General features: G+C 44.4%; 3 protein-coding genes across 3 annotated transcripts in view; 2 read left to right on the forward strand and 1 right to left on the reverse strand.

The window, feature by feature from the left end:
- The window catches only part of LOC310798389 (dysbindin-like), a 16,883-nt gene extending 5,170 nt beyond the window's left edge, over positions 1-11,713 (forward strand). The window contains exons 2-4 of the mRNA XM_083660939.1: positions 10,036-10,188; positions 10,345-10,488; positions 10,788-11,713. Coding sequence (XP_083517065.1) covers positions 10,036-10,188; positions 10,345-10,488; positions 10,788-11,047 — 557 coding nt within the window. The 3' untranslated portion in view covers positions 11,048-11,713. The remainder of the gene's footprint in view (positions 1-10,035; positions 10,189-10,344; positions 10,489-10,787) is intronic.
- Positions 11,714-12,760: 1,047 nt separating this feature from the next.
- cdh27 (cadherin 27) lies at positions 12,761-22,399 on the forward strand (the record flags this gene model as incomplete). The annotated part of the gene is made up of 15 exons (XM_083661036.1): positions 12,761-12,781; positions 13,824-13,949; positions 14,716-14,865; positions 14,982-15,123; positions 15,201-15,364; positions 16,119-16,250; positions 17,353-17,535; positions 18,464-18,774; positions 18,895-19,037; positions 19,179-19,403; positions 19,942-20,169; positions 20,559-20,680; positions 21,206-21,313; positions 21,424-21,468; positions 22,178-22,399. 15 exons carry the CDS (start codon positions 12,761-12,763, stop codon positions 22,397-22,399), a joined length of 2,322 nt encoding a protein of 773 aa, XP_083517162.1.
- Positions 22,400-23,412: 1,013 nt separating this feature from the next.
- Positions 23,413-25,840, reverse strand: LOC310798292 (protein LSM14 homolog B-like; the record flags this gene model as incomplete). Its single annotated transcript, XM_083660793.1, has 8 exons — positions 23,413-23,572; positions 23,924-24,056; positions 24,167-24,310; positions 24,415-24,495; positions 24,660-24,863; positions 24,993-25,122; positions 25,255-25,418; positions 25,714-25,840. The coding sequence occupies 8 exons, from the start codon at positions 25,838-25,840 to the stop codon at positions 23,413-23,415; spliced, it is 1,143 nt and encodes a 380-aa protein (XP_083516919.1).
- Positions 25,841-26,621: the final 781 nt, after the last annotated feature.

A 26,621-nucleotide genomic window follows, 5' to 3' on the forward strand; every position in this document is an offset into this window, starting at 1 on the left:
AATTTACAGTGCAGTCACTTTCAAAGTCATAAGGATAAGAGAGTGGATCTGGCACAGTCAGTGTGTGTGTCGCCAACTGCTGCTGGAGCGGGTCGTCGTGTGGTGATCAGACCTCATGACAGTCTGCTTGTGGGCTTCATATAGAGGGCAGGGGGACATTGACCTACAAACTGCCCTACTGTCAGTCTGCCTTTCATCTGGGGGCCCGGGGGGCGGGAGGGGGGGGGGGGGGGGGCGGGCAGGACGGGGTTAACAATGATGTCATTGTGTTTACAGAGTTGGGTGAGTGATGATGGTGCTGGGCACTGCTTCACCCGCTGGTGAAAATAGACAGACACATGAACACACACACACACACACACGCACACGCACACGCACTCACACACACACACACACACGCACGCACACACGCACACACACACACACACACACACACACACACACACACACACAGACACACATCATCAACACAGTCTTGCCATAAATAATTCACTAATTGGAGGTCGGTTTAGATGGCAGCTTTTGGAGACTGAACAGCGGAGCGAGAGAAAGCGAAAATAAAAGTGTGAGACAGGACAACACCGTACTTTCCAAACATAACTTTGACAAAATTTTAGACTGTTCCGCTTAGTTTATATTGGCATATTAACTTTTCTGCATGTCCTTGAGAGGGCTGAGGAATTTCGTGCATGTCACACAACATTTTGGAAACTGCAATCACCAGTGTGACTCTAGACACAAATGCTTTATTTTAGCTGACCATGATGTGATGAAGGACTTTCTAACTGAAGTGATTCATTAGCATTGTTTTAAGGCTGTGTGCTAACGCTAATTTTGCATTTCTTCACATTTGATGGCTGCTCCTCTGCTCCTCTGCGTTGTCAGAGGACGAGGGTTCTTGTAGCCCAGTTTCTTGAAACAGCCTTGGAAAACAGACTGATCTGCTAATGGCCAGCTGGAGACTGTTAGCTGCAGACTGTTAGCTGTAGACTGTTAGCTGTAGTAGACTGTTAGCTGTAGTAGACTGTTAGCTGTAGACTGTTAGCTGTAGTAGACTGTTAGCTGTAGACTGTTAGCTGTAGTAGACTGTTAGCTGCAGACTGTTAGCTGTAGACTGTTAGCTGTAGTAGACTGTTAGCTGTAGACTGTTAGCTGTAGTAGACTGTTAGCTGCAGACTGTTAGCTGCAGACTGTTAGCTGTAGACTGTTAGCTGTAGTAGACTGTTAGCTGCAGACTGTTAGCTGTAGTAGACTGTTAGCTGCAGACTGTTAGCTGTAGACTGTTAGCTGTAGTAGACTGTTAGCTGTAGACTGTTAGCTGTAGTAGAATGTTAGCTGCAGACTGTTAGCTGTAGACTGTTAGCTGTAGTAGACTGTTAGCTGTAGTAGACTATAGCTGTAAACTGTTAGCTGCAGACTGTTAGCTGTAGACTGTAAGCTGTAGACTGTTTGTTAGCTGTAGTAGACTGTTAGCTGTAGATTGTTAGCTGTAGACTGTTAGCTGTAGTAGACTGTTAGCTGTAGACTGTTAGCTGTAGTAGACTGTTAGCTGTAGACTGTTAGCTGTAGTAGACTGTTAGCTGTAGACTGTTAGCTGTAGTAGACTGTTAGCTGTAGACTGTTAGCTGTAGTAGACTGTTAGCTGTAGACTGTTAGCTGTAGTAGACTGTTAGCTGTAGACTGTTAGCTGTAGTAGACTGTTAGCTGTAGACTGTTAGCTGTAGACTGTTAGCTGTAGACTGTTAGCGTGCTGCTGTTGTGGCTGACTTTCTGCTGCGAGGCACGGAAGAGACACTCAGTGAAACAGCAGGATGTCTTCCTGCTCTAAGCACATGCACATTCCCGTCTCTCTCTCCATCTCTTCTGTCCACACCAGCTGATTGATTGACTGTTTTCTTTAAAGTTTAGCTAACCTGTCTCTCTAATCTTACTTTTTCTTTTTTCTTTTTTCTTGCATCATCCTCTTCCTCATTCCCGGTCCCTCCACTAGCATTGCTTCCCTTCTAGAGCTGCAACGATTAGTTGATTGGTCGATAGACAGAAAATTAATCGCCAAAGTTGTTTTATATTCGATTTATCATTCATGTTTAAGAAGAAAATACAAAAATGATCTTGTTCCAGCTTATTAAATGTGAATATTTTCTGGTTTCTTTACTCTTCGATGACAGCAAACAGATTCTCTTTGGTTTATCTTTGGGTTGTGGACTGTTGGTCAGGACAAAAGAAGACATTTGAGGACGTCATCTTGGGCTTTGGGGACATTTTTTTGTGACATTTTAACTACTAAACGACTAATTGATCAGTTGAGAAACTAAGCGACCGATTAATCGATAATGAAAATAATCGTTAGTCGCAGCCCTATTCCCTTACCGACCTTTTATTCTCCACTCCTGCACCTCTCTCTCTCTCTCTCTCTCTCAGTCTCTCTCTCTCTCTCTCTCTGTCTCTGTCTCTGTCTCTCACTCTCTCTCTCTCAGTCTCTCTCTCTCTCTCTCTCTGTCTCTGTCTCTGTCTCTCACTCTCTCTCTCTCTCTCTCTCTCTCTCTCTGTCTCTGTCTCTGTCTCTCACTCTCTCTCTCTCTCTCTCTCTCTCTCTCTCTCTCTCTCTCTCTCTCTGTCTCTCTTGTCGCAGGCTGGGATCCAGTCCATGTGAAACAAAATCTGTCTCCTCTGACCACCACAAAGTGTCTGGATGGAAAGGGCAGGGCGGTCTAGTCGCCTCCCTTCAGCCCAAACAGTGTTACGTCAGTGGTTCAGGTCCGTCTCAGCGGGCATCAGGAGTGCTGGCTGGTTCAGTGCCAGCAGGAGATCCATGTCCATGAGAGAGAGAGAGGGAGAGAGAGAGAGAGAGAGAGAGAGAGAGAGAGAGAGAGAGGGAGAGAGAGAGAGAGGGAGAGAGAGAGAGAGAGAGAGAGAGAGACTAAACTGATACTGAGGGTCTGCACAGGGGCGTAAATATAGACAGTGCAGGCAGTGCGGTTGCACTGGGGCCCCTGGGGTAGAGGGGCCCGTGGAGAGAGAACAGACTCTCCAACAACATACTGGGCAGAGAGCGGGGTCTTAGCAAATGACTCAAATTGCCACCCCACAAATACGCCATGTGTTCAAATAAGAACACACATTAGATTTAAAGTGCGGCCATTTCCAATATTATGCCCTCGAAAGACAAAGCCATCTCTGCCATGGTTTTCTTTAATTTTCTTAAATAGTCAGTAGCAATCTATAAGAAAATGATCTGCTTATTCAACATAAAATCAACATTCATCAACATTAACCATGTTAAAGTCAGTGGTCATTTCAGAACCACAGTGAAATAGACAGGTCCTCTGCTCTCAGGTGCTGATGCTTGTTTTCACGTTTAAATACTTTGACTGTCTGTTACCAGATGTCAGAGCGCTGTCCATGGTCCTGATGGCTTGCTCTATTCCCCATACAAGTAACTTACTCAACTGTCAAATCCAACACATGTTGGTAAGAAATATAGCCTATGCCTGTGCGTGCATGCGATGCTTGCGTGTACTTTGTAAATAGCGTGTACTAGGGCCCGTCAAAATTGCTTGCACCGGGGCCCGTCATGACTACCCTACGCCACTGGGTCTGCGTTTGGGGGATGTTTACGCAGCAACCCACAGCCTTAATTCATTAACAAAACACACACCAAAACACACACAGATGTAGCCTACTGCTATTTCTTTTTTCTTTTTTCGCTGTGTTCAACTCCTATATTGTCTTGAGAGCCATGGCAGGGACAGTATTCTTGATGTGACTGACATTCGATTCAATTAAATTAAGTGTATATTAGGGGGCATATGGGAGATATAATACTATTACAGAAGATCTGGACAATTCACTGCAGTGCCCGCGTTGTTTTGTCTTGACAGTCCATTTGTTAAAAAAGAGTGGTTGAGGTAAAACACGACAGGATGTCTTGGTCTTCACCACCAGAGTAATTTAAACAGGCATTACCTCATCATACACTTGTATAGGAAAACCACTTTTCACTAACAACCTCAGCCTGGTTGTGCAGAAGAACCCCTCAAAGTGAGGGTCTGGCAACACTAGTCTATAATCAAAGCGGAGAGGAGGAAATGATGGCTCCCACTGGGCTGTCTGTTTAAAGGAACACTCCGCCCATTTTCAACCAGCTTTGTATCATTAGAACATCAGTAGTATATCAGAAAACTGTAAACTGTTTTGAAGTCTGTCATTTAATTTGACAGTTATTGAGTGTTAAAGTGTGGACCAGTGACGTCACTGGTCCACACTAACTCAAATGAATAACTCATTAACTCAAATCAACTCTCAATAACTGTCAAACTATTCATCATTCATCCAGTTTGACAGTTATTGAGAGTTGATTTGAGTTAATGAGTTATTCATTTGAGTTAGTGTGGACCAGTGATGTCACTGGTCCACACTTTAACACTCAATAACTGTCAAATGAAATGACAGACTTCAAAACAGTTTACAGTTTTCTGATATACTACTGATGTTCTAATGATACAAAGCTGGTTGAAAATGGGCAGAGTGTTCCTTTAACTAAAGGGATGGCAGCCAGAGCTCTCCGGTCAACCAACACATCTGAGAACAAGCAGCTCATCTGTTGAGGCAACCTTCTCCGCTGTGTGTTCCTCGGTTTCTCTTCTTCTGTGTGTCCCAGCCTTCGCTCTTCCTCTCTGCCTCTGAACTCACATTCTCACTTGGCACAGTGGTGGTGGTGGGGTTAATGGCAGACCTTGTATCCCATCAATAGAGCCCCCCAAATCAATATCTTATCTTTAAGCAGTCACTTTGAAGCCAAAACCATTTCAGGCTCCTCCTTCCTGTCCTTGCAAAACAACGTGACCATGAAAAGAGTAGTGATGCACGGCACGTGGAATAAAAACCACAAGGACATTTTCTGCAAACACCAGCGCACTTCAGGGTAGAGGGCTACAGAAAGGGAGCTGATTCACCATATTTTATGCTTTGTACACTGGAAAAAGATGGCCTTCAGCAGACAGTGCACCACAGAGGATGCGAGGATGATGATGCTTTTACGATATGAAGTTTATATCGTGACGGCGTTTTCTAATTAACAAAATGAAAGGCCACAGGATGCAACTACACTGTAGTATACATCTTAATGTGATAGTTTTCCTCGATCACTAAACGCCAAATGCAGAGTTCAAGCTGAGGTACTGTATGAAACAGTGACAATCAAGTGAATCTGAACAAACAAAGGAAGATATCTTTTAATTTCTTGAATAGAAAGGTTATTGTAACTATGACTGATATGATTTATGATGCAGTATACTGAACAACAACAATAAGAAGAAATACTACTATTACAACTAATGTTTACAAAGTTACAAAGCACTGCAAGGTAAAAGGAACTTAACAGAAGTACTTAGTCTGTACACAGGGTTCCACTGGTTTTAAATGGCTCTATTTCACAAATGAAAAGGTTACTTTAGGTGAGTGCATCTAAAATGATTGAAGTGGCATCATGTCTGAGGCCACTTCCACTCCCTTACATCCCTGTTTTTGTCTGGCTCTGAATGGGTTCTTTCTGTCTCTGCCCCCAGAGCGGAGAGGGGTTTGTCTTTATGTGGGGAGGCAGAGCAGGCTGGCACACAGACATGTCTGTCTGTCTGTCTGTCTGTCTGTCTGTCTGTCTGTATCTATGTCTGTCTGTCTGTATGTCTGTCTGTGTCTGTCTGTCTGTCTGTCTGTCTGTCTGTCTGTCTGTCTGTCTGTCTGTATCTATGTCTGTCTGTCTGTATGTCTGTCTGTGTCTGTCTGTCTGTCTGTCTGTCTGTCTGTATCTATGTCTGTCTGTCTGTCTGTCTGTCTGTCTGTCTGTCTGTCTGTCTGTCTCTCTGTCTGTCTGTCTCTCTGTCTGCCTGCCTGTCTGTCTGTCTGTCTGTCTCTCTGTCTGCCTGCCTGTCTGTCTGTCTGTCTGTCTGTCTGCCTGTCTGTGTCTGTCTGTCTGTCTGTTCCAGTCATTCCGCACGTCCAGCTGGGAATGAGCCCTGATGACCCCCTTCCTCAACTCCCACAGCACTCAGAGGAAGGAAGGAAAAGAGGAAGAGAAAGAAAGAAAGAAAGAAAGAAAGAAAGAAAGAAAGAAAGAAAGAAAGAAAGAAAGAAAGAAAGAAAGAAAGAAAGAAAGAAAGGCAAGCGTGAGAGAGAAACACTATGAAAAAGAGCGATTAAAATCATTTCTTGCAGAATCTCAGGTCAAGCTCATAGACCAGCGGGACAATGTGCCTCCATCTTGTTTCTCCCCATCTTCTCCCAGCCTCCCTCTGTTCTCCTCCTCCTGAATACACACTCTGTAAGGGCTGCTGGCAGCCACACTGGACCCCTCGTGCTCTCAAACTAAAGGGGTGGGGTTGGGGGTGGAGTGGGGGTGGAGTGGGGGTGGGGTTGGGGGTGTGACTGACCGGATACTTGATCTCACCAGTTAGGCCTACTGGACATTGTGACCCTGCTGTATTTCCCTCATGTCTGGTTGCACTAATCAGAGGTCACTGGGGTCATCTGCGGCTCAGGGAAGCCTTATTGAGCAAAGGTGATTCGATGGTAACAGAACTGGATAGGGTAGCGAAAAATCAATTTGAGGATATACATACTTTAGCATCTTTAGCTGGGCCTCTAAGTAGAAGCAATCAATGCAGCAATCGATCAGTGTTCAATTGTGTAGAGAAAGACATCGGGGTTAGAAAGTGATGAGCAAGCTGACATGTGATGAAGGTTGTACATTGTACTGTTATAAAATACGTTGTTTTCTGTGAGACTGATACAACACAAACATTTGACTCCTGTCTGCTCGATCCTTTTGTGAGAAAGGGAAAGATAGCCAGTCATCCACTACAAATCCTGTGTTTTGTCTACCACTGTGTCCTAGTCCAGAGCCTGACCACAGAGACGTCTAACATGTTGTGATGATACCTCCATAAAACCTCTGTACACACATTTCAAACCAACACCAAATTGCTACTGACATTTAACTTGTCAGCGTGGCTCCCTGTGTTTTATGAGTCTATAGACAATGGCATTTCAGATTGTGTAAGAGTGTATAAAGAGAGGAACGCTCCGTGCACATGTACGTACGCACGCACGCACGCACGCACACACACACACACAAGAAACACAAACACACTATAGACTCAAATGTCAACAATGTCAGCTCCTAGTGCACAGATCCCTCCAGGGAGAACTGCCATACAGTATATTGACAACACATGGCCATTTGGTCATCGCTTTCATGCCCATACTCCCCGGCCCGCACTAACAAATATGCACAGCTAATCCTTTTATTTCCAACTTGTAAAGAGCAGTCGTACCCTGACTGTTGAGTGTCTGAACAGTGAGCACCTCACCTCCTTCATCACTCACAGGATAGTCCTTCCTGCAGGAGAGTGACACCCTCCTCCTCTCTCCTTCAGGTTATGTCATTAAGAGCAGTGCTGGCCTGGCAATCTCTTAACCTGTCAGAAAAGACAAGCTGGAAAGCTTTGCTGGAGGGACTGAAGGATGTTTGATCATTCGTTCAATTGATGAAGTGATTGTCCGTCTAATTGGTCAGTCTGTGCAGTACTGCCGATGACTGTTGTCTATTTTTTAGCAGGATATCTCAAAGGGTTATAAACGGATTTGCATGAAACTTTGTAGAAAGTTTGGTCATGGGCCAACTTAAAACTGATTAACTTTCCACACCCACTTGCCAAAGGGGGGCGTGACAATGGGCGTGACCAATCACCAAAGGGACCTAACTTCCAATATGGATTTACATAACACCACGCGACTTTGTAGAAAGGTTGGTCATGGACGAACTGATTACCTTTCCATGCCCACTGGCTAAAAAGGGTGTGGTGGTAATGGGTGTGACCAATCACAAAACGGCACCAAACTTCTAAACGGATTCACGTAACAACGCAAAAGGTTGGAGGTATGCACTCTAGTGCCCTCTAGTTGTTGAATTTGAAATCATGCCATCGTCAGAACAATCAGGAATAGGAAAGGTCGACTCTCCTCCTGCATCCTCTGGGAGAACAGACCATCCCTGGAATCCAAGCTATTTTCCTTCTGTGCTATTGTAAACATCCTGAACTGAGGGTTTTTCCATTCTCCACCTCTCACTGCTGTATTTATAGAGCTGGCTGTCTAGTTTAACCAGCAGAGCAGATAATCTTTACATTATTCCCAATTTAGACCGGGCTTAAAAGCCTCATCCAATTAGTTCAATTGCTGCCTGCAGCTTCTAACGATGCCGCGGACGTCAGCCTCTCATCTGAAGAGCGCTCAATATATGGATTTTAGGTGGAGGAGGAACCAAAGTGGGAACACACTTTGGTAGAACTGTGATCAAAGGCTGAATCATGCAGGTCATCAGTCAGTATTTGCTGAAAGTCATGCTTAACCCATTGATACCTGATGCAGCATTTGTGTGTGTATCCCTTTAAGACCGCGAACCGCGTCAACGCGGTTCGCGGTCTTAAAGGGATACGCACACAAATGAGGGATATACACGCAAATGCTGCATCAGGTATCAATGGGTTAATATAAACTGCAGTGAACAAAGGGAGCTCATTCTAGTGTGCATTTGACATTTTCGAGAACACTTGAAAGCTATTAAATAGTCTTCTGGATGTGAATTAATGTACAATATAAGTAGTGAACTTAAAAAAGAAATGAGTACTCTCAGGAACGAGTACAATGAGTGTACAATTGCAGTCACTTTTATTGAAACAAATTTGGACAATTCGATGTTATTGCTATTGAAGGCCCAGTCCATGAAAGGCAGTATTCTGTTGAAGCAGGCAGGGATTCTGGTTGTGTTAGCTGTGTAAATTAACTCTCTGTCTCCATAACACTCACAGACAGGCGCTGCTAAGAGACTAAAGATGGCGCCTCTTTCGAAAACACTCACTCACAATAGTCTCAGTTCAAGTGCTGTCTCCTTCTCTCTATGCTGACCATAGTCTCTGATATTTGCAGTGTCAAGACCTGCTTTTCCCCCATCTCCATCACAAGCACACTCTGCACACTGCACCCACCCACCCCTCCACTCGCAGCCTACATGATGGGACAAATTGGGACATGCACTCTGCGTTATTACAGTGGCGCTGATGAGGTGGAAAATGGGATTGCACGGTACCTTAAACAAGATTAACTTTAGGAGGAGAAGTGACGGCTTGCCTTTGCAAAGCAATCTGCAGTGATTAAGTAAGGTATACAGGCCAGTACAGTGTGCATACTTAGAGCGTTTTGTCTTCATCAGCATCCTGCAGAGGTCTGTAGAATGCATGGTGATAATCCTGGGTGTTGTAGGTTCAGTGGATTTTGGTGATGTAACAAATAAGGTATTTGACCAGTTGTTAACGATATCATTCAACATATCAGCAATAATATCTAATGTTACATTTCAATAGAGCAGCTCGGCAGAGTCAAGAAAAAAAGAAAAACAACATGGGTTACATTAGGATGCACCAACTGCTTTCTCTCTTTTAGTTTAGTTTAGTTTAGTTTATTTGACATATCCGTTTAAAATACATGCAAGTCAGGCATTAAAAAAACAACAATGTCAAGGATAACACAAAAAGTCGTGGACTTGTTTCCGTTGTGGTCCTTGGTGTCAACATATACATAAAACACTAAAACACATAAAAATACTTACACACTTAAAACACCAAATTACATAATACATTGTACATCCTAATAATCCCTCCGTCCCCTAACGTTACCTGTCTATTCATGGACTTCTCTCACTTGCAGCTCAATGCCTCCCCCTTCTGGCCACAAGGTTTTGACCCCAGTGTGTGTGTGTACACCACAGCATGTGTGTGTGTGTGTGTGTGTGTGTGTGTGTGTGTGTGTGTGTGTGTGTGTGTGTGTGTGTGTGTGTGTGTGTGTGTTGTGTGTGTGTGTGTGTGTGTGTGTGTGTGTGTGTGTGTGTGTGTGTGTGTGTGTGTGTGTGTGTGTGTGTGTGTGTGCACCAGCAGAGTTGCTAGTTAACCTCCTCCTGTCCTGCTGTGTTGTGATTGCCAGCGGATTCAGAGCATGGCCAGAGGGTGCCGGACATGGAGGCGGCGCAGCAGCTCAAGCTGAAAGAGAGGCAGCGTTTCTTCGAGGAGGTCTTCCAGCACGACGTGGACGTCTACCTCTCCTCCTCGCACCTCACCATCAGAGACTACAGGAGGCGTGAGTTCCCACTTCCCACTGCTAGAATCTCCATATATACACACACACACACACACACACACACACACACACACACACACACACACACACACACACACACACACGCACACACATGCTTACTGTAGGTCCCCTCATAAACCTCCCTCCCCCCTGCAGCTCCCATCGGCAGCATCTCGTCCATGGAGGTGAACGTGGACATGCTGGACCAGATGGACCTGTTAGACATCCCCGACCAGGAGACCCTGGATGTCTTCTTCAGCGCCGGGGGAGAAGAGGGGGTGCTGGCCTCGCCACTGCCAGGTATGGAGGATGGAAGAGGGATATAGGGGTTAAAGGGGTAGTTCACCCAAAAATGAAAATTCTGTCATCATCTATAATACTCACCCTCATGCCAGTTGAAACACAGGTGAAGTTTGTAAATATAACACACAGGGAGGTTGCCAACATAACTGAAGTCACCATTGACTTCAGTTGTACTGTCTGAAGTCAATGGCGACTGGTTTTCTCTCCATCCAGCTTTACAGCAGCTGTATAAGAAAGCGGTGTGTCCATCTGACCAGCTGACGCTGATGACGATGTGTTTGTAATCCCGCTCGTAGTCCAAGGAAACAACAACAACAACGACGACGAGGAAGTCATCAGCAACGGACTCTTTCGACACGTCCTCGAGGGTCTCGACGCCAAGTCCCGCATGTCCTCCACCTCTTCAGACTCCTCCTCCTATAGCCAGAACGCCAATGACAATGGGGGAGACACCCCCGTCGTCCAATCCGATGAGGAGGAAACACACCCCAGCGGCGTGATGCGGAGATCCACGCCCCCCGGCAGAGAGAAGGCGAAACCTCCGTCGACATCGTAGGAGGCACCCTCTCGCCCCCTCAGATCTTCAGCTCCAGCACAGGCAGAGGCAGGGGGAGAGGAATGGACTTTATGAGATGAGGGTTGCTGAAACTAAAGCCAACGTCTTTCCACCCACCTTTCCTCTGATTTATGGGTTGTTGGGTGGGTGTGTGTGTGTGTGTGTGTGTGTGTGTGTGTGTGTGTGTGTGTGTGTGTGTGTGTGCGTGTGCGTGTGCGTGCGTGTGTGCGTGTGTGTGTGTGTGTGTGTGTGTGTGTGTGTGAACCATTCATTTTGCATTAGTGAACATTATTCATGGTGATAATTCACCATGGTGTGTTGGGGGGGGGGGGCATTGATCAATATACATATATAGAGGAATCTTGTCCTGTTTCCGTTAATTCTTGTTTTGGCATGTTTCATGTTTGTCATGTTTTAGAGGACACAAACTGTTCCCTGTTTCCTATTTCACAGGAGGTTGCAGCATAGCAAGCATAACTTACTGAAAACTCTATAGTATGGCCCGGCCGGAAGGTAAAATAATGTCTGGAATGAAAATTGATCAGTGAATGAAGTATTGTGGTCACTTTTGGTAATAAAATATATCCTATCTACTGGTTTTGAAAACGGCACATAAAGCTGCAGATGCAATTTCTCACTTTTCTGTCCACTTTCAGCAACATTTCTAACAAGGTTTCTTTGAATAATAAAGGAAGAGAGGAAAGACGTGTGTTCTTCTTGTGTTCCTAATATAGGATTGAGAAAATGCAGGTTATTTTTTTAGGCACACTGATGTAGGCCTGTGTATAGATCACCTTTCAAGGCAACTGGATTCGTGCGAGATCTTGACATCTAAGTGAAAAGAAACCCATCCATCTGACATCGTCAGGTTAGTAGCCACTCAGCAGGAGATGCTTCAGGGCAAGCTGAGGGGTGTCCTTGTTCAGTAGCTAAAACCAAAACCTGTAGGACAGGTTCGGACACTCACAGGCCTTCAAACTGCAGGGTACTGAGCCCAAATGATGCACGTAGAATCATATGGGAATCGAGTTCGTCAAGGTAAGTACTCTTAAGTTAATAATCTCATTATCAATCTATTTTTTAATAATTAAGATTATTTTCACATAATACAAATCAACAAATACAAATTATATGAGGCAAAATGAATAGTCATATTAATACGTTACATAATAATGTAACGTGACCGCCCACCAATTGCAACAAAAACAAACTCAATGGAGTTTGCATCTTCAATATGTTCTGAATGAGAGGGAAAAACTTCCAAAGGAATTGCATGAAACTTTTTTTTTTTTTTTTTTTTACAATATAAATCTATGGGAGGACTGTGCAAACCTCTTTGAACTCAAACTTTTTAAAAACTAAATGCACATATTTTAAAACTGAGACATTCTAACACACACCTGCACTCACTCAGTCAAAAACCATGATGATTATGTTCATGTGGGTGTTCAGTTCAGTTATGTGGTGTGTGTGTGTGTGTGTGTGTGTGTGTGTGTGTGTGTGTGTGTGTGTGTGTGTGTGTGTGTGTGTGTGCGTGTGCGTGTGCGTGTGCGTGTGCGTGCGCGTGCGCGTGCGCGTGCGCGTGCGCGTGCGCGTGCGCGTGTGTGTGTGTGTGTGTGTGATGCAATAAGGGCAGGGTCTCTCTTCTCTTCACTCACATGTCAGCAATGCAAGTCATGGAACACACAGAGCGGGATTTACTGAAGTAGCACGATGCTCTCCTTCTACCTCCTGGTATGTAGAAACACTGACTAAACATATTTCCACAATTACTTTCCTTTACATTTTCATTACATTGATGTCCATTTCTGATTTCCAAGATAAGAGAACACAGCGGTCTTAGTTTTTCCATTTTCTTCATTTTGGTGTGTAAAACAATATTACCTTAGAATATGGCATGGTAAAAAAAAAAAAGTAAAAGTAAAAACAAACAAACATTACATTAGTTATCAAAAGGAGATCACATAGAATAGCCTAAATGTGTGTGATTTGGTTAAAGAGATAGCAGCTCATAGATACAGTAGTTTGGGGGAATTGTACTGTTTTCCCCACTTTCCCAGAGTCAGAAACTAAAGAAAATGACTGCAGAGACAAACACTTTTATGTATTTAGTCTGAAGCATGTCAAACAGCAATATCAGGCTATCTTGGCTCAATATGGGATCAAATGACATAATAATGATCCCCTCATCCAGGAATTGAGCGAGGGGGGCTTTGTAACCCCCTGCCTTAGAATATGGAATGCCATCGCTTTGTTTTGATGAATTTCTCCAAAACTCCATTACAAACATATTTTGGGGTTTTTGTCATTTTGTCAGCAAATTGCTAGTGGATGGTTTGAATGATTGATGTGAGTGATGATGCTTCTACATCCCACAGCCTTGATGTGAAGCTTGCCAGAAGCAACATCTTGCCACATAAGTGCTGTAATCAGTCAGTGGATAATAGGTTGTAATGTGTGTAATGTAATGTGTAGAAGCAGCCTGCTCAGAGCATATGCCTACCAGGAACATCGTCCGTGTGGTCAAACGAGAGAGGTGCACAAATGACACTGTTTCAGAAATTCCCGTGTGTACACTCAACTCCAAGAACCAGTCCAACAACAATGAGCGCACAAGTTCTTTCAGACATGCAGACGACATCAATCATCTGCTCCTGGCTATTGCTGAAACAACCGCCCGCTTACTTTGAATATATTCACAAGTTGCTGTGGGTTGTGTCGTGTTGTGTGTATCATGTGGTTTCTGTTGTGGTTGGGCTGGCTGTTCATCTTTCAGGTGTCGGGTCTGTCTACTCTGGTGAGCTGCTCAGAGCTGCTGAGCCGTCAGAGAAGGACGTGGATCATTGACTCCTTTACTATTGAGGAGGGACATCCGGGGCCCTTCCCATATGAGCTGGGCAAGGTGAGTCAATCAAGATAGAAAGGTCTTCAGCCGTCTCCAAAGTCCGCAACAAATGAACAGTTTCAGCCAAATCATGCTATGCGTCCATTTTTTAAACAGCTCAAATGCATTCATTGATAATATTAAAACAAGCGCAAACCTTTAGGTGTAGCCATTCATCTTTATCGGCCCTTTTCCTAACACCCCCCACCCACCACCACCACCACCACTCCGCCTACCCACCCCAATCCCGACTCTCTACCACCTTCCTATCACTACTGCCCCTTTTCCCACTAAACTCACTAAACGTCCATGACTGACTGACTGACTGACTGACTGACTGACTGACTGACTGACTGACTGACTGACTGACTGACTGACTGAGTGGGTGGGTGGGTGAGTGAGTGAGTGTGCTGACTTGTCCATCCCCTGACCCCGGCAGGGCCGCTGGCCCAGCGCCGTGGGAAAGAAACACACACATACACACAAATGCAGATGGAATATTGTCAGCAAAGCTTTTAAGATTGCCAATACATGAATTAGTTGTCTCTAGCTTTATGTGCTTTACGTTCATACCAGCAAATGCACAATGGGTGACAGAGGCAGAGTAGGGCGGGCTGCCCCTAGCCATCCTGGTGAATCAGGGGAAGGAGCAAATGTGAGGTGTGGAGGATTATGGGAAACTGAGTCCAGGAAGTAACAGTCCAGAAGTAACTGTTTTGTACAATAATGAAGAACTTCAGATCCTTAAAGGCTGACTATAAAGTGTGTGGTGGTTGTATTGTAGATTGCTATCGAGCGGAATTATGGTATATATCTGGATCTTTATGGTGAAGGAGTGGATGAGGAGCCAAAGGGAGTCCTCTCCATAGATAGAGAAACTGGCATTTTGTCCGTCCACAAGGCTCTGGACTATGAGGAGAAGACATTGCTCAAGGTGAGACCATGTTACATACCAACATCCAGTGATATCAGACAAGATCTTATCTACTTTGCTGTAAAATTGTATTCATACATTGTGAATAACTTCACGTGAATCGTTTCACCCCACAGCTGAGCTTTGAGGCCACAAAGAGAGATTCATCACTGGACACTAGACTAGGGGTTGAGATTTACATACTGGACATCAACGACAACCCACCACGATTCCAGAGAGACCTGTTTGAAATCAGCATTGGAGAGGAACAGGCACAAGGTAAAGAATGTGCTACAGATGTGAAGTGACAAGGTGCTGTAAGAACAACCTGTGAGGGTTTTCTCATTTTCCAACAGGCTCCTATCTCCTGACGGTGGTAGCCTATGACAGAGACAAGAGAGAGACAGCAAACTCAACCTTCCACTACGAAATCAAATCTGTATCTCCAAACCCACCAGACACTGAATTCTTCGTTGATGAGTTTGGGACGATTTCATTCAAGGGATGTTTGGATTATGAGGCAAGAGTTCATTTTCTTAATATATCAAAATCACTGGAAGTAATGGAGCAGTTATTGTCTGTTGTGTTGTGACCTCACCTCACATGAGAATGACGATATGTGACATCTGACACTGGAGCTATGTGTGGCATCGTGCAGTAAAACTGCCACGCCTGCTTTTACCGACGGCAAATTGCTAGATTAGGTGCTTCAACAAAGTTAGAAATGAGTAGCTTAAGTATTTATTAATATATTTATATCTTATTTACAAGACAGTAACACATGTTACCATGTTTACCAGCATCAGCGATTATTTTACAAATGCCTTATAAGATCATATTCCTGCCTTATAATTCAGAATGTTGAACTATGAGTACTAATGATAATCAAATTCTAACATCTATAATATAGTAAGTAATTCATGTTTAATTCCTCATTAAATACCATGTATATGTAAATGCCTTAAACTTATTATAAAGTGTTACCCAACTTTAACATGAAGTTAGAAGTTATATCCCACTGACAGCATATTAACTGCAAGAATGACACAATATCCATCATACCTTTATTTGTCGCAAAAAATGGGGTATGACTCTTAAACCAAAACAATAGCTTTGCGAAATATCCAAAATCATTCTGCTACTTCACTGAGAAAAGGACGTAGGGAACCTTTACAAATATGTGAATTCAACATGTCTAGCTCAGTATGTGCAATCCTGCTCTATAAAAAGCACTCTAACCCATCTTAATTTGCTTCATTCACTTGTATACTCAGGTAGGTGAAGCGTATACAGTGTTGGTGGAGGCCAAGGACCACGGTGAAGTCGTCAGCCTGTCCAGTTCAACCAGCGTTCTCATCCACATCCAAGATGGCAACAACCACCTGCCAACTATCAGCGGGCAAACAGTAGGCAGTCTCTGGTTTAACAACTGCAGTGAACAGAGTCACACTGTGATTTACACAACACACAGCTAAACTGTCAGTAATATTAATTTAACTGTGAGAGTGTAATAATCAACACTATGCTGGTATTTAAGTCCACACCCATCAAAGTCAATTCAACACTTTAGGTTTTGAATTTTATTTTACCTTTATTTAACCAGGTAAAATCAGTTGAGAACAATGATGACCTGTCCAAGAGGCCTCAGCAAGAATACAATCAACACAAAACAATACTGTACATACAGTACGTGAAAACAGCAAGAGACAAGAATAGGATAATAAAAAAGTCAAGACTAAGTGCAGTAGAAGGGGAGTTACTTGGCATTTATTGTGGAATTATAACAGGAGAGAGGGAGGGAGAGCGGAGAGGGCTATGAGCAGGGAGAGCAGTCAACTACGGCCTGTTTCAGATTGTGTTTGAACATGTTAAGAGATATGAGAGCTGTGAGTTTGACTGTGTTTTGTAGGGTTACAATCATTTGCGGCTGCAAAGCGGAAGAAGTTACAGCCAAAGACAGTACAGGCTTGACTCTTAGAGGCCATTTACACCTGGTGTTAACATGTGGTTTCTGCCATCAGATTGCAATCAGATTGTATTTTATCACTTCAGCCTGATTCCATTTACACCTGGCGTTAACATGCATTTTCTGCAATCTGATTGCAATCAGATTGCAGACATGTTGTACTCTCAATCCGCATAAAGTTGCTGTATCCAGATTGAGAGGACACATTGCATTTACACTTGTGTTCAATGTGTGTACACAATGCATCCCTGACCACCTCCGGAGGTGGTTTGGCCGATCAGATTGCAAACCTTCTTCAATGCGTTTTGGGGGTGTTTACACCTGGCATTTCAAGTGATAAAACACAATCTGATTGCAATCTGATCACAGAAAATGTTAGCGCCACGTGTAAATGGCCTCTTACTAACACTGAGAAATCTGCTGTACCGGTGATATACAGATGTATGTGTGTGTAGAACCATTGGAACTATTGGGTGCCCTTAGGATTGTTATTTGTTAGATTGTATTTCTATCCTTGTGACGTCTGCACCCTGGACTCACAGGGCTCTGGCAAAGTGAAGGAAGGGGAAACTGGCTCTTCTCCTCTCCGGCTGCATGTCACAGACCGGGACAGTCCCAACAGCCCAGCATGGAGAGCCAGGTACACCATCCACGGTGACGAGGGGGGGCACTTCAACATCGACACAGACCTGGACTCCAATGATGGAATCCTGACTGTAGTAAAGGTGGGTGTTGTTTGACTGCATGCTTTACATTTCACTGACATGGTCTGTCACACCAAACTTGTTTTTTTCCCACGGTGCAGCCGAGGGCATCAACACCCAAATTCAGCTCAGGCAGGGGCAGTCAGTCACTCAGTCAGAAATGCTGAGGCGATGTGCTTCGTCAGTTGGCCTCTAGAGGGGGTGTCATGGGTCTGCAGTGCACCATAGACTGTAAAAAAAAATGCAAGTATACTGAGTGTGACATCACCCATTGGTTTCTGGGCTACCGATTTAAAGCCTCGAGTTTCGCGTTGTGGCCGTCGCCATCTTGTTTTTCTTGGAGCCTGCTATTGGTCCATGATTGGCGAGCTGCACGAGCACTGGACAGTTAACCTGTCAATCACACACCAAAAATGGGACCATAATTTACTAAATGAACACCATACAGCATTGAAGAAGACTTTAGCATCAGACCATAAACTCATTAAGAAAGTGTTTACTAAGGTAATATATCAAGTGAGAAGTCCATTTATATACATAAATATTCACCCCTGTACAGTTGCCTATGAACAGTGAGATTAGCTATTAGCTTTTTGAACCAGGCTGTAAACATGTTTATTTCTGCTGTAAAGTCAGGCATTTTAACATGCGGTTGAATGGAGAATGACTCCCTTTTGGAGCGCGCTGTGATTTCTAAATGCAGGGTGGCAAAGGCAGAGTGGGGGGGTGGGGGGGGGGGGGGCTGCCCCTGCCATCCTGCATTTAGGAAATTTGCATATGAGGTCACAGCTATTGCCAATTCATGCTTGTTTAATTAATCATAAATATATCCAGAATTAAAAAACATACTTCACATAGTCACATACAGTATATCCTCTATAACATCATATAAAATGGCTTTCAAATCCTAATCAGGCTCTCTTATGTTTTCGGCACCGTTTCATTTCAGCCTTTGGACTTTGAGGAGGGAGCAGTGAGGCAGCTGTCCGTCTCGGTGGAAAATGAGATAGCGCACTTCTCCTGTCGGGTGAAGGAGAAGCCCTCCACTGGCCTGTGGACGGTGGACACCAGCCCAGGTGAAGCCGCTTCAGGCCAGTCTCATTCTGTCAATGTCCTCATTCAAGTGGAGGACGTCAATGACCCGCCGGCGTTCAGTGTGACCGTCAAAGAGGCCATGTTGGAGGAGAACGCCCCGATCGGAACCTGGGTAACGGAGGTGACCGCTGTCGATCCCGACTCCAGTCATGCGAGAGATTTTGTGTAAGTGGGATGGCAATATTTCAGCAAAGTTCATAGAGTTTGATGCCTCATTAGGCGCCTCTTTCAAAATGGCTATACTGATTTGATCATTAGACTTACTTTGCATTTGTCCACACACAGGTACATGGTAGGAGATGATCCTGCTGGCTGGGTGACAGTAGATCCCCAGACAGGCCACATCACTACAGTCAAGATACCGGACAGAGAATCTCCCCATGTGGTTAACAGTGTCTACACCGTCATACTGCATGCAGTGGACAACGGTACCACTACAAGCAATGCTGTCTGACCTCCCCCTATATAAATATATTTGATATACATGTATATGTTCATGACCATGGAAAGGTTGCAATCAAATTTAAATTTGATTACAATTTGTGACAATAGTTGTTTGTCTTGGACAGGTGAGCCCCCTATGACCGGCACAGGCACACTGCTGATCCATGTGAAAGACCAGAACGACAACGTGCCACAGCTGACCGTGAACCACCTGGACCTGTGTGTGTCCGATGACCCCACCAGAACCAACGTCACAGCATTTGACCCGGACGACGAGCCCTTCGGTGGGCCTTTCAGTTTTCAGCTGCTGGGGGACGTCGAAGAAAAATGGAAACTGGATCCCTCACATGGTATTATAGCAGCAACCAATCTCCCGTATTTAGTTCTGAACTGAGAAGCTACAAATATCTGAAACGATATTTCAGAATCATTAAAGGAACACTCCGCCCATTTTCAACCAGCTTTGTATCATTAGAACATCAGTAGTATATCAGAAAACTGTAAACGGTTTTGAAGTCCGTCATTTAATTTGACAGTTATTGAGTGTTAAAGTGTGGACCAGTGACATCACTGGTCCACACTAACTCAAATTAATAACTCATTAACTCAAATCAACTCTCAATAAATGTCAAACTATTCATCATTCATCTAGTTTGACAGTTATTGAGAGTTGATTTGAGTTAATGAGTTATTAATTTGAGTTAGTGTGGACCAGTGATGTCACTGGTCCACACTTTAACACTCAATAACTGTCAAATTAAATGACAGACTTCAAAACAGTTTACAGTTTGATACTGTATACTACTGATGTTCTAATGATACAAAGCTGGTTGAAAATGGGCAGAGTGTTCCTTTAAGCAAACAATAATCTTCCGCTGATGCTCCCAGGTTACACGGTGGAGCTGGTGATGGATCCTAGCGTGTATGCCGGCTCGCACACCGTGGAGCTGCAGATCTCTGACATGCAAGGCCAGTTTGCCATGTGCAACCTCAGTGTGACCGTGTGCGACTGCTCTGCCTCCATCACACCCAACTGCCGGAGCAGCAGGGCCACTGGCACCCAAGCCGCCTACGGAGCTGTGGGCATTGTGTTTGCCTCGCTGTTTATACTCCTGTGTAAGAAACTCTGACTCACTGCCTTCAGCAGAAGTGGAACATATATTTATTTGTTCCATTTGATTTAAAGGGGAAAAACCTATTTATCCAAGCAAGTCGACTTAGGACAGATTCTTATTCACAGCCTGAGCCAACCAAGGGAAATATTTGTGGGACAGGACTGTTGACATACATGTATTTGAGAGGGTCGGTGCAGCCACAGTCAAACCCCCCCAACCGCAAAGCCTCCAGACTGTCTGGGGATTCAAATCTTCCTTGAACAAATTTGCCACTCTAAAAACTAGGCTAAAGCTGTTAGAGAACAAGAAATGTGTCATTGTTAGCAATAAGTCTTATACTGTATCTAACATAACAATTTGATTATTTTTCCATTTGTGTCCCACTGGCAGGTCTCCTACTGTTGGCTATCATCGTCTCCTGTAAAAAAGAGTTTTCTGCTTTGGAGAGCGACAACGCCTCTGGAGAAACCCTGCTCATATCAAACACTGAGAATCCAGGAACAGACTGTAAGGTCAGTCCTCCGACAGTTTGCAATCAAGCAGTGTTTCCCCAGATTTACCCCCATACAAATATCAGCATTTATTGTATTTTATTCAAGGTATCAGATGTACTACGAACTTTGCCCACCGACAAGGAGCAGAAGGATCTATCTGATCGGTGCAGACTGGGTGAAGGAACACAGCAGCAAACGCGTCATTCAGCAAAGGTAGGTATTGATATGGTTCACTCAGTTGTCTGGGTAAATAAGAGTGATCTGGACATCCATCGCTCTCACTGGAGCTGGACAAGGACTGAACTGCAAAATTCAAAGTAGGATCTGCATAGTGCATACCATTCTTGTCCCCCTCTTTTTTTATTGTGGCAATGTTTTATTGAACTTGGTCTTCATGAGGTTTTCTCAAACATAAAGTTTATAAAGTCCAACTTGGTCAATCAGCTGCTCGCTCCAATTAAAAAGTGGTGGAGCGAGAATATTGTGTTGTCCCGACTTTCAAGTTTGCAGTTGATGAGCACAGTCTTTCATTCATTTTGACAGGGTATGCAGCACTTCACTTGCATAGATGTCTTTGATTACGATACGAGAGAGAACTTTACCTACCAGTTCAAAGGCAACTCTTGGAACAAAAACAACTCTTGGAACAAGGTAACATGCATGCATCATTAATACTTTTGGAATAAAAGGTCTGGTTAGTGAGAGAGATCAAACAACGCTATAGTCCAAATATTCACTTTTTCTCATCTCACTTATCTTAGATGCCCTTGCAGTCGGTTATAGACAACTACCACCACAACCATCAGGTACAGTAACAGCTGTGTTTGTGCTCATCATCGTCAGTACAAGATATTGGTAGAAGGAAATTAATTTGGTCTCAATGCGAACGTGGTGTGATCTACAGTTTCAGAAGGGGAGTACAACGCATTTCCTGTACAACCAGAGCTCAAACTGTGTGTCAGACGCTGCTCTCTTGACCCTGCTTCACCGGGTGTGTAGTGTGCCATGTCTCATTCATCGTTAGGGCTGTGCCATGTCAGAATGTAGTCTACACCAGTGGCTCCCAAACCTTTTGGTCTCATGTACCCCTTGAGCTGTTTTGCCATGCCAACAGTACCCCCACTAACACGTCGCAATGATTCTCCTAACTTTGTTCTATTAAACTCATATTAAACTTTTAGTAGGCATCTCTAACACATGAGTGAATGGAAATCAGAATGACTCCTCTTTAATACAATTCTTCCAATTTCTTGGGGAAAAAAAGTCATGTTTGACTAAGATGGGCCTATGAAATTACTTGGAATATATATTTTTTTAATCATTTTGGAAATCAATTGTAATCCCCAATCTTTCCAAGTACCCCCTGCAAGCTGCTCAAGTACCCCTATGGGTACACGTACCCCTGGTTGGCAATCACTGGTGTACACTACTGCATAAAGCAGTACAAATGCATGTTTGAGGTGGCTGTGGCAGAATAGACAATGTATTCTAAGGTTTGACTTTGACCCCTTCCAGAGGCTGTCTTCTCTCCAGGCCATAGAGAAGGATCTGGGGGAGTATCCACCTCACACCTATGATGATGAGGGGGACTCAGACATCCTCTCAGAAGTGGAGTGCATCTCCATTCCTGATGATGACAGTTTGGACCCAGGAGCGCTGCAGGACCTGGGCCCCAAGTTCAACCAGCTGGCTTCTATTTGCAAGCCACCACCAGCTCAGTTGCCTTGTGGTTTTTGAGTGTCCGCCCTGAGACTGGGAGGTTGTGAGTTCGATCCCCGGCCGAGTCATACCAAAGACTATAAAAATGGGACCCATTTGCCTCCCTGCTTGGCACTCGGCATCAAAGGGTTGGAATTGGGGGGTTAGATCACCAAAGGATTCCCGAGCGCGGCACTGCTGCCGCTCACCGCTCCCCCAGGGGATGGGTCAAATGCGGAGAACACATTTCGCACACTCAGGTGTGTGACAATCGTTGCGACTTAACCTTTACACACAAAACTGAAATGTTAGGTAGCCAACTGTGTGATATGTCATTTGTTCTGTACTGGGTGAGAGAAGTAGAAATTCTCTTTTGTAAGTGCAGAGTAATTTTGTTCCAAGTTGTATAATTGCTGGATGATCTTAAAAATCCTTGTTTCTATGTAAAAAGCATGGCTGTATGCCATTAAAAGGTTTGAGCATTTGTGACATCAGTAAAGTATGCCAGTCTAACAAATCATTTCATTTCAAGTAATTTAATAGTAACTGTTACAGAACAAGTTTCCCCATAAGAGGGAAAGAAAGTACAACTGTAACGCATGTTCATCCAACTTGTGGGAAATGGTCCTTCAAGAGAATTTTGAAGGGGGGTTAACATCTTGACAGTCAAGTAGACATGCCATCTAATTAATTTACAAAGACGTAAGTTAGTTGTAAAAAGGGAAAAAAGGAAATTACAAAATTAAATTGCATGCCTGCTGGCATGTTCATTCAAGTGAAAACCAAATTGCATGCTTCCAAACGGACTACCAATGAGTAAATTCTTATTCTTAGAACACAGAGTCTGGATTCAAAAATTGAGAGGGGCATAAAGGTTCAAAGTACAATATTCCCAACAATAAATTTGGGATAATAAAAAAAAGAAAATAAATGAAAACATCTCTGCGTCTAAGTGCTTCAGGGGAGGGAATTAAGGAGGGTATTCTTCTTAAATAAATCTGAAAATGATACTCATTGTCTATTTACAGAAAAGGTTAACAAAAAAAAAGCCGTCACACCCTCCCACTACCCATTTTAGGGAGGGTTCGCTGGTCAGTGTTGCTCTGACCTCTGCGCGTGCGATAGCCTCTGAAGCTCCTGCCCCTCAGGAAGCGGCCTGGCACGCCGAATGTTTCCATGTTCAACTTTTTCTCCTCCGCCCAGGTGGTTCTCCTGAGAATGAGGGGAGGGGGAGAAATGTAGCTGCGATTGATAAAACCCAATCAAACACTAACACCCCATCTACACCGGGGGTTTTAAATGTGACCTCTATCTGGATAAGTTATCCGGATGTTATCTGGATAAGGAAACTGCATGCAAGGTGTAAATGCATCGTGATCAGATCTTCCTGACCACATATGGAGGTAGTCTGGCTCGCATTGTATTCGGATCTCTTTCACCCCATGTACACCTGGTTTTCAAATGCAACCATTATCCAGATAACTACAGGTCGCATTTAAAAACCGGTGTAAATGGGACGAAAGTTAATCTCAATCATGAATGGGCAAATAGTGCATAAGTCACCTGGGCTTAAGGTCTGATGGGATGTTGTCAAAGAAGCCCTTTGTCTTGTCGTAATACTTTTCTCTGAGGGCTTCCTCCTCCCTGACCTGGCCGTTCTGGGTTTCCACCCCAGAACTCACCTTCTCCACTGCATCTGCAGCAGCTAAAAAACAAACAAACAAAAACAAAACACCTTGACATGTGCTTGCCATTGCTAAAGCGGAACATGACCGTTTATATCCATTCCTTTGATAGTCAACATACCTTCAATCTCCTTGATCAGATCATCTTTGTTGAATTGAGCGTTTGCCGTTTCAAAGTCAAAATCAGACTCAAACTGCAAGGTTGTAGCTTTGGAGTTTTCCACCAGCAGCTGGCCTCTGCTACGGTTCCTGGACCTGCGACTGCCTGCAGGCGAGCACCGGAAATCAGTCACACACTGGAACTAGACAGACCACTGTACAGACCACTGTACAATGTTTAGTTTACAAACTACAGTGTTCGTTTGATACCTGGTTTTCGTCTTGGTCTGTGGTTCTCCTCGTTGCCTTGACCTTGAACATTGGCTGTGCCACGCGGAGGCGTTTCCTGACCTAAAACATGGGCGAAATCACATGTTCAAGTTGTTTTTAAAATCAGCTTACAGGAGACAAAACGGAAGCCCATACGCCCAGAAGATGAACAAATCATCTCAGGGCAAAAAGTGAGTATACGCATTGAACTGGTGAGAAATCATGGTTTTAAATCGTCTGCTTACTGTTGGGAACATTCTTTCTTTGAGCTTGGGGAGCATCCCGGCCAGAGCGCTGCTGGTTTGAACGAACCGGCTGTCTGCTCTGCTGTTGGGATGATGATGATGATGATGGTCCCCTTTTCTGCCCAGCATTGACCAACGGCACCGTCTGGACCGCCTGCTCTACCATGGGACCTCTTCTGGGTGGGAGACCCTGAAGTCCCGCTCCTTAGGAAATGGAAACAAAGCATGACGGTGCTCAATCGGATGTGGATGCACTTGAAAAGCAATGACAGAAATCTGATGGATGTTGGCAGAAGGCCTAAATTGAGAGATCTACTGTGTGGTTCACTGTACCTAGGCCGAGCGCTGCAGCGTACTGCTGGTTGAGTAGAGAGCTAGCAGCCAGCTGGCTATAGGAGGGCATCATGTCTCTGTATGGACTCCAGCGTGGGTGGTACGCAGCAGACGAGCCGCCCATAGACGACTGCAAAATCAAAGATACAGAGCCATCAGTTCTGGATAATATTATGACTTACTTTTCATCATAGCCTACTGTACAATTTAAGGAAATGGCTACAGAGCCATCAGGTCCCTCAGCAGTTGATACAGCGCCTACCTGTAAAATAGCAGGGTCATGAGGCAATCCATGGTGTGTCTTCGGCGGCTCAGACACAGTGATATCCTTGATGTCACTTCCTCTGAAAATTATGTACTCATAAATTTCATCCTTGGGTGGCACTGGTCTGTCTGTGTGTCTGCCCTCTGTCCCATACGATTTAACTGTTGGGGGTAAAAACACAGAGAAAAAGAAAGGGAAAAATAAGGGGGGAAATTTATAAATGTGCCTTTTCTGCAGCATACTATAATAGGTAGCTTACAATAATAATAGTCAGAAGGAAGAAAAATGTTAGGCCTATCCGGGCCTTGTTCAATCCAATCCAACTTTATTTATAAAGCGCTTTAAAACAACCAGAGGAGGACCAACGTGCTGTACAGAGTACTGAAGAACAATCAGCTAAAAACAATGAATGAATAAAATGGTGTTAAACCCACACCATGCAAAACACCATCCTACCTTTGGCTAAAGCAACCGTGGACTTGTCTGTGTCGACACCGGACAAAACCCCCTCATAGCGAATCTGTGCTTTGGATATCAAACTTATTTTACTGCCAATATAAGGGGTTCCTCCTCCAGCACTCATGTTCGGTCCTATCGCAGGAGATTCCCTCTTTTAATAAGCACGCCGGCTAGCGTCCACCTACAGCTAACATCAGACTCAAGTGCAGCAGGTGCATCATCAATTTGCAGCTGTGCCCTTTATAAGATTACCGGGCTGACACCTGCTACCTTCGGGACCTGCGTGTGGAGGTGCGCTCCTTGCGCACGCACACACACACACACGCGTGTGCGCGCCAACACACGCACGAACACACGCACATAGGCGCGCACCCTAGTATAATTTCTTATTGACATGGAGTTGTTTTTGAGTGAAAAGTTCACACATTTTATAATTTGTTGATTTATGCACATTTTACACGTGCATGTGTGTTTATCCGCACGCGCCCCATGTGTCGTTGACATCATATCTCTCAAAGCGGTGGGTGTGGCGCCCTCAAACGCCTCTTTTACACTACAGCAGCAACTCCACTCGCTGGGCAAAGCACTGCAGCCATCTTGCACGGGACATCGATGATGAGAAAACTCTGAAATTGGCTTTATTCGTTTGTTGCAAACCACATTCTGACATAACTAAAAGGCGTGTGATGCTATTGCGCAGTAGAAGAGCTATCCTGAGAGCGTAAACTCGCCGGTGACAATGTCAAATTTGACGAAAAACATTTCCCTCTCTGATATCTCCAGCGCGATGTTGTTCGGTCTCCTACATCCCCTGGAATGACAGCTGAAGCCATTGGGTACCGCCCTTTAGAATGGAGAAACAGCCAATCACAGCTCGTCGGGATCCCTGCACGATGACGTTTCGT

The sequence above is a fragment of the Poromitra crassiceps genome, assembly GCF_964638095.1.
Source record: "Poromitra crassiceps genome assembly, chromosome: 25".
NCBI classification, from domain to species: Eukaryota; Metazoa; Chordata; class Actinopteri; order Beryciformes; family Melamphaidae; genus Poromitra; species Poromitra crassiceps.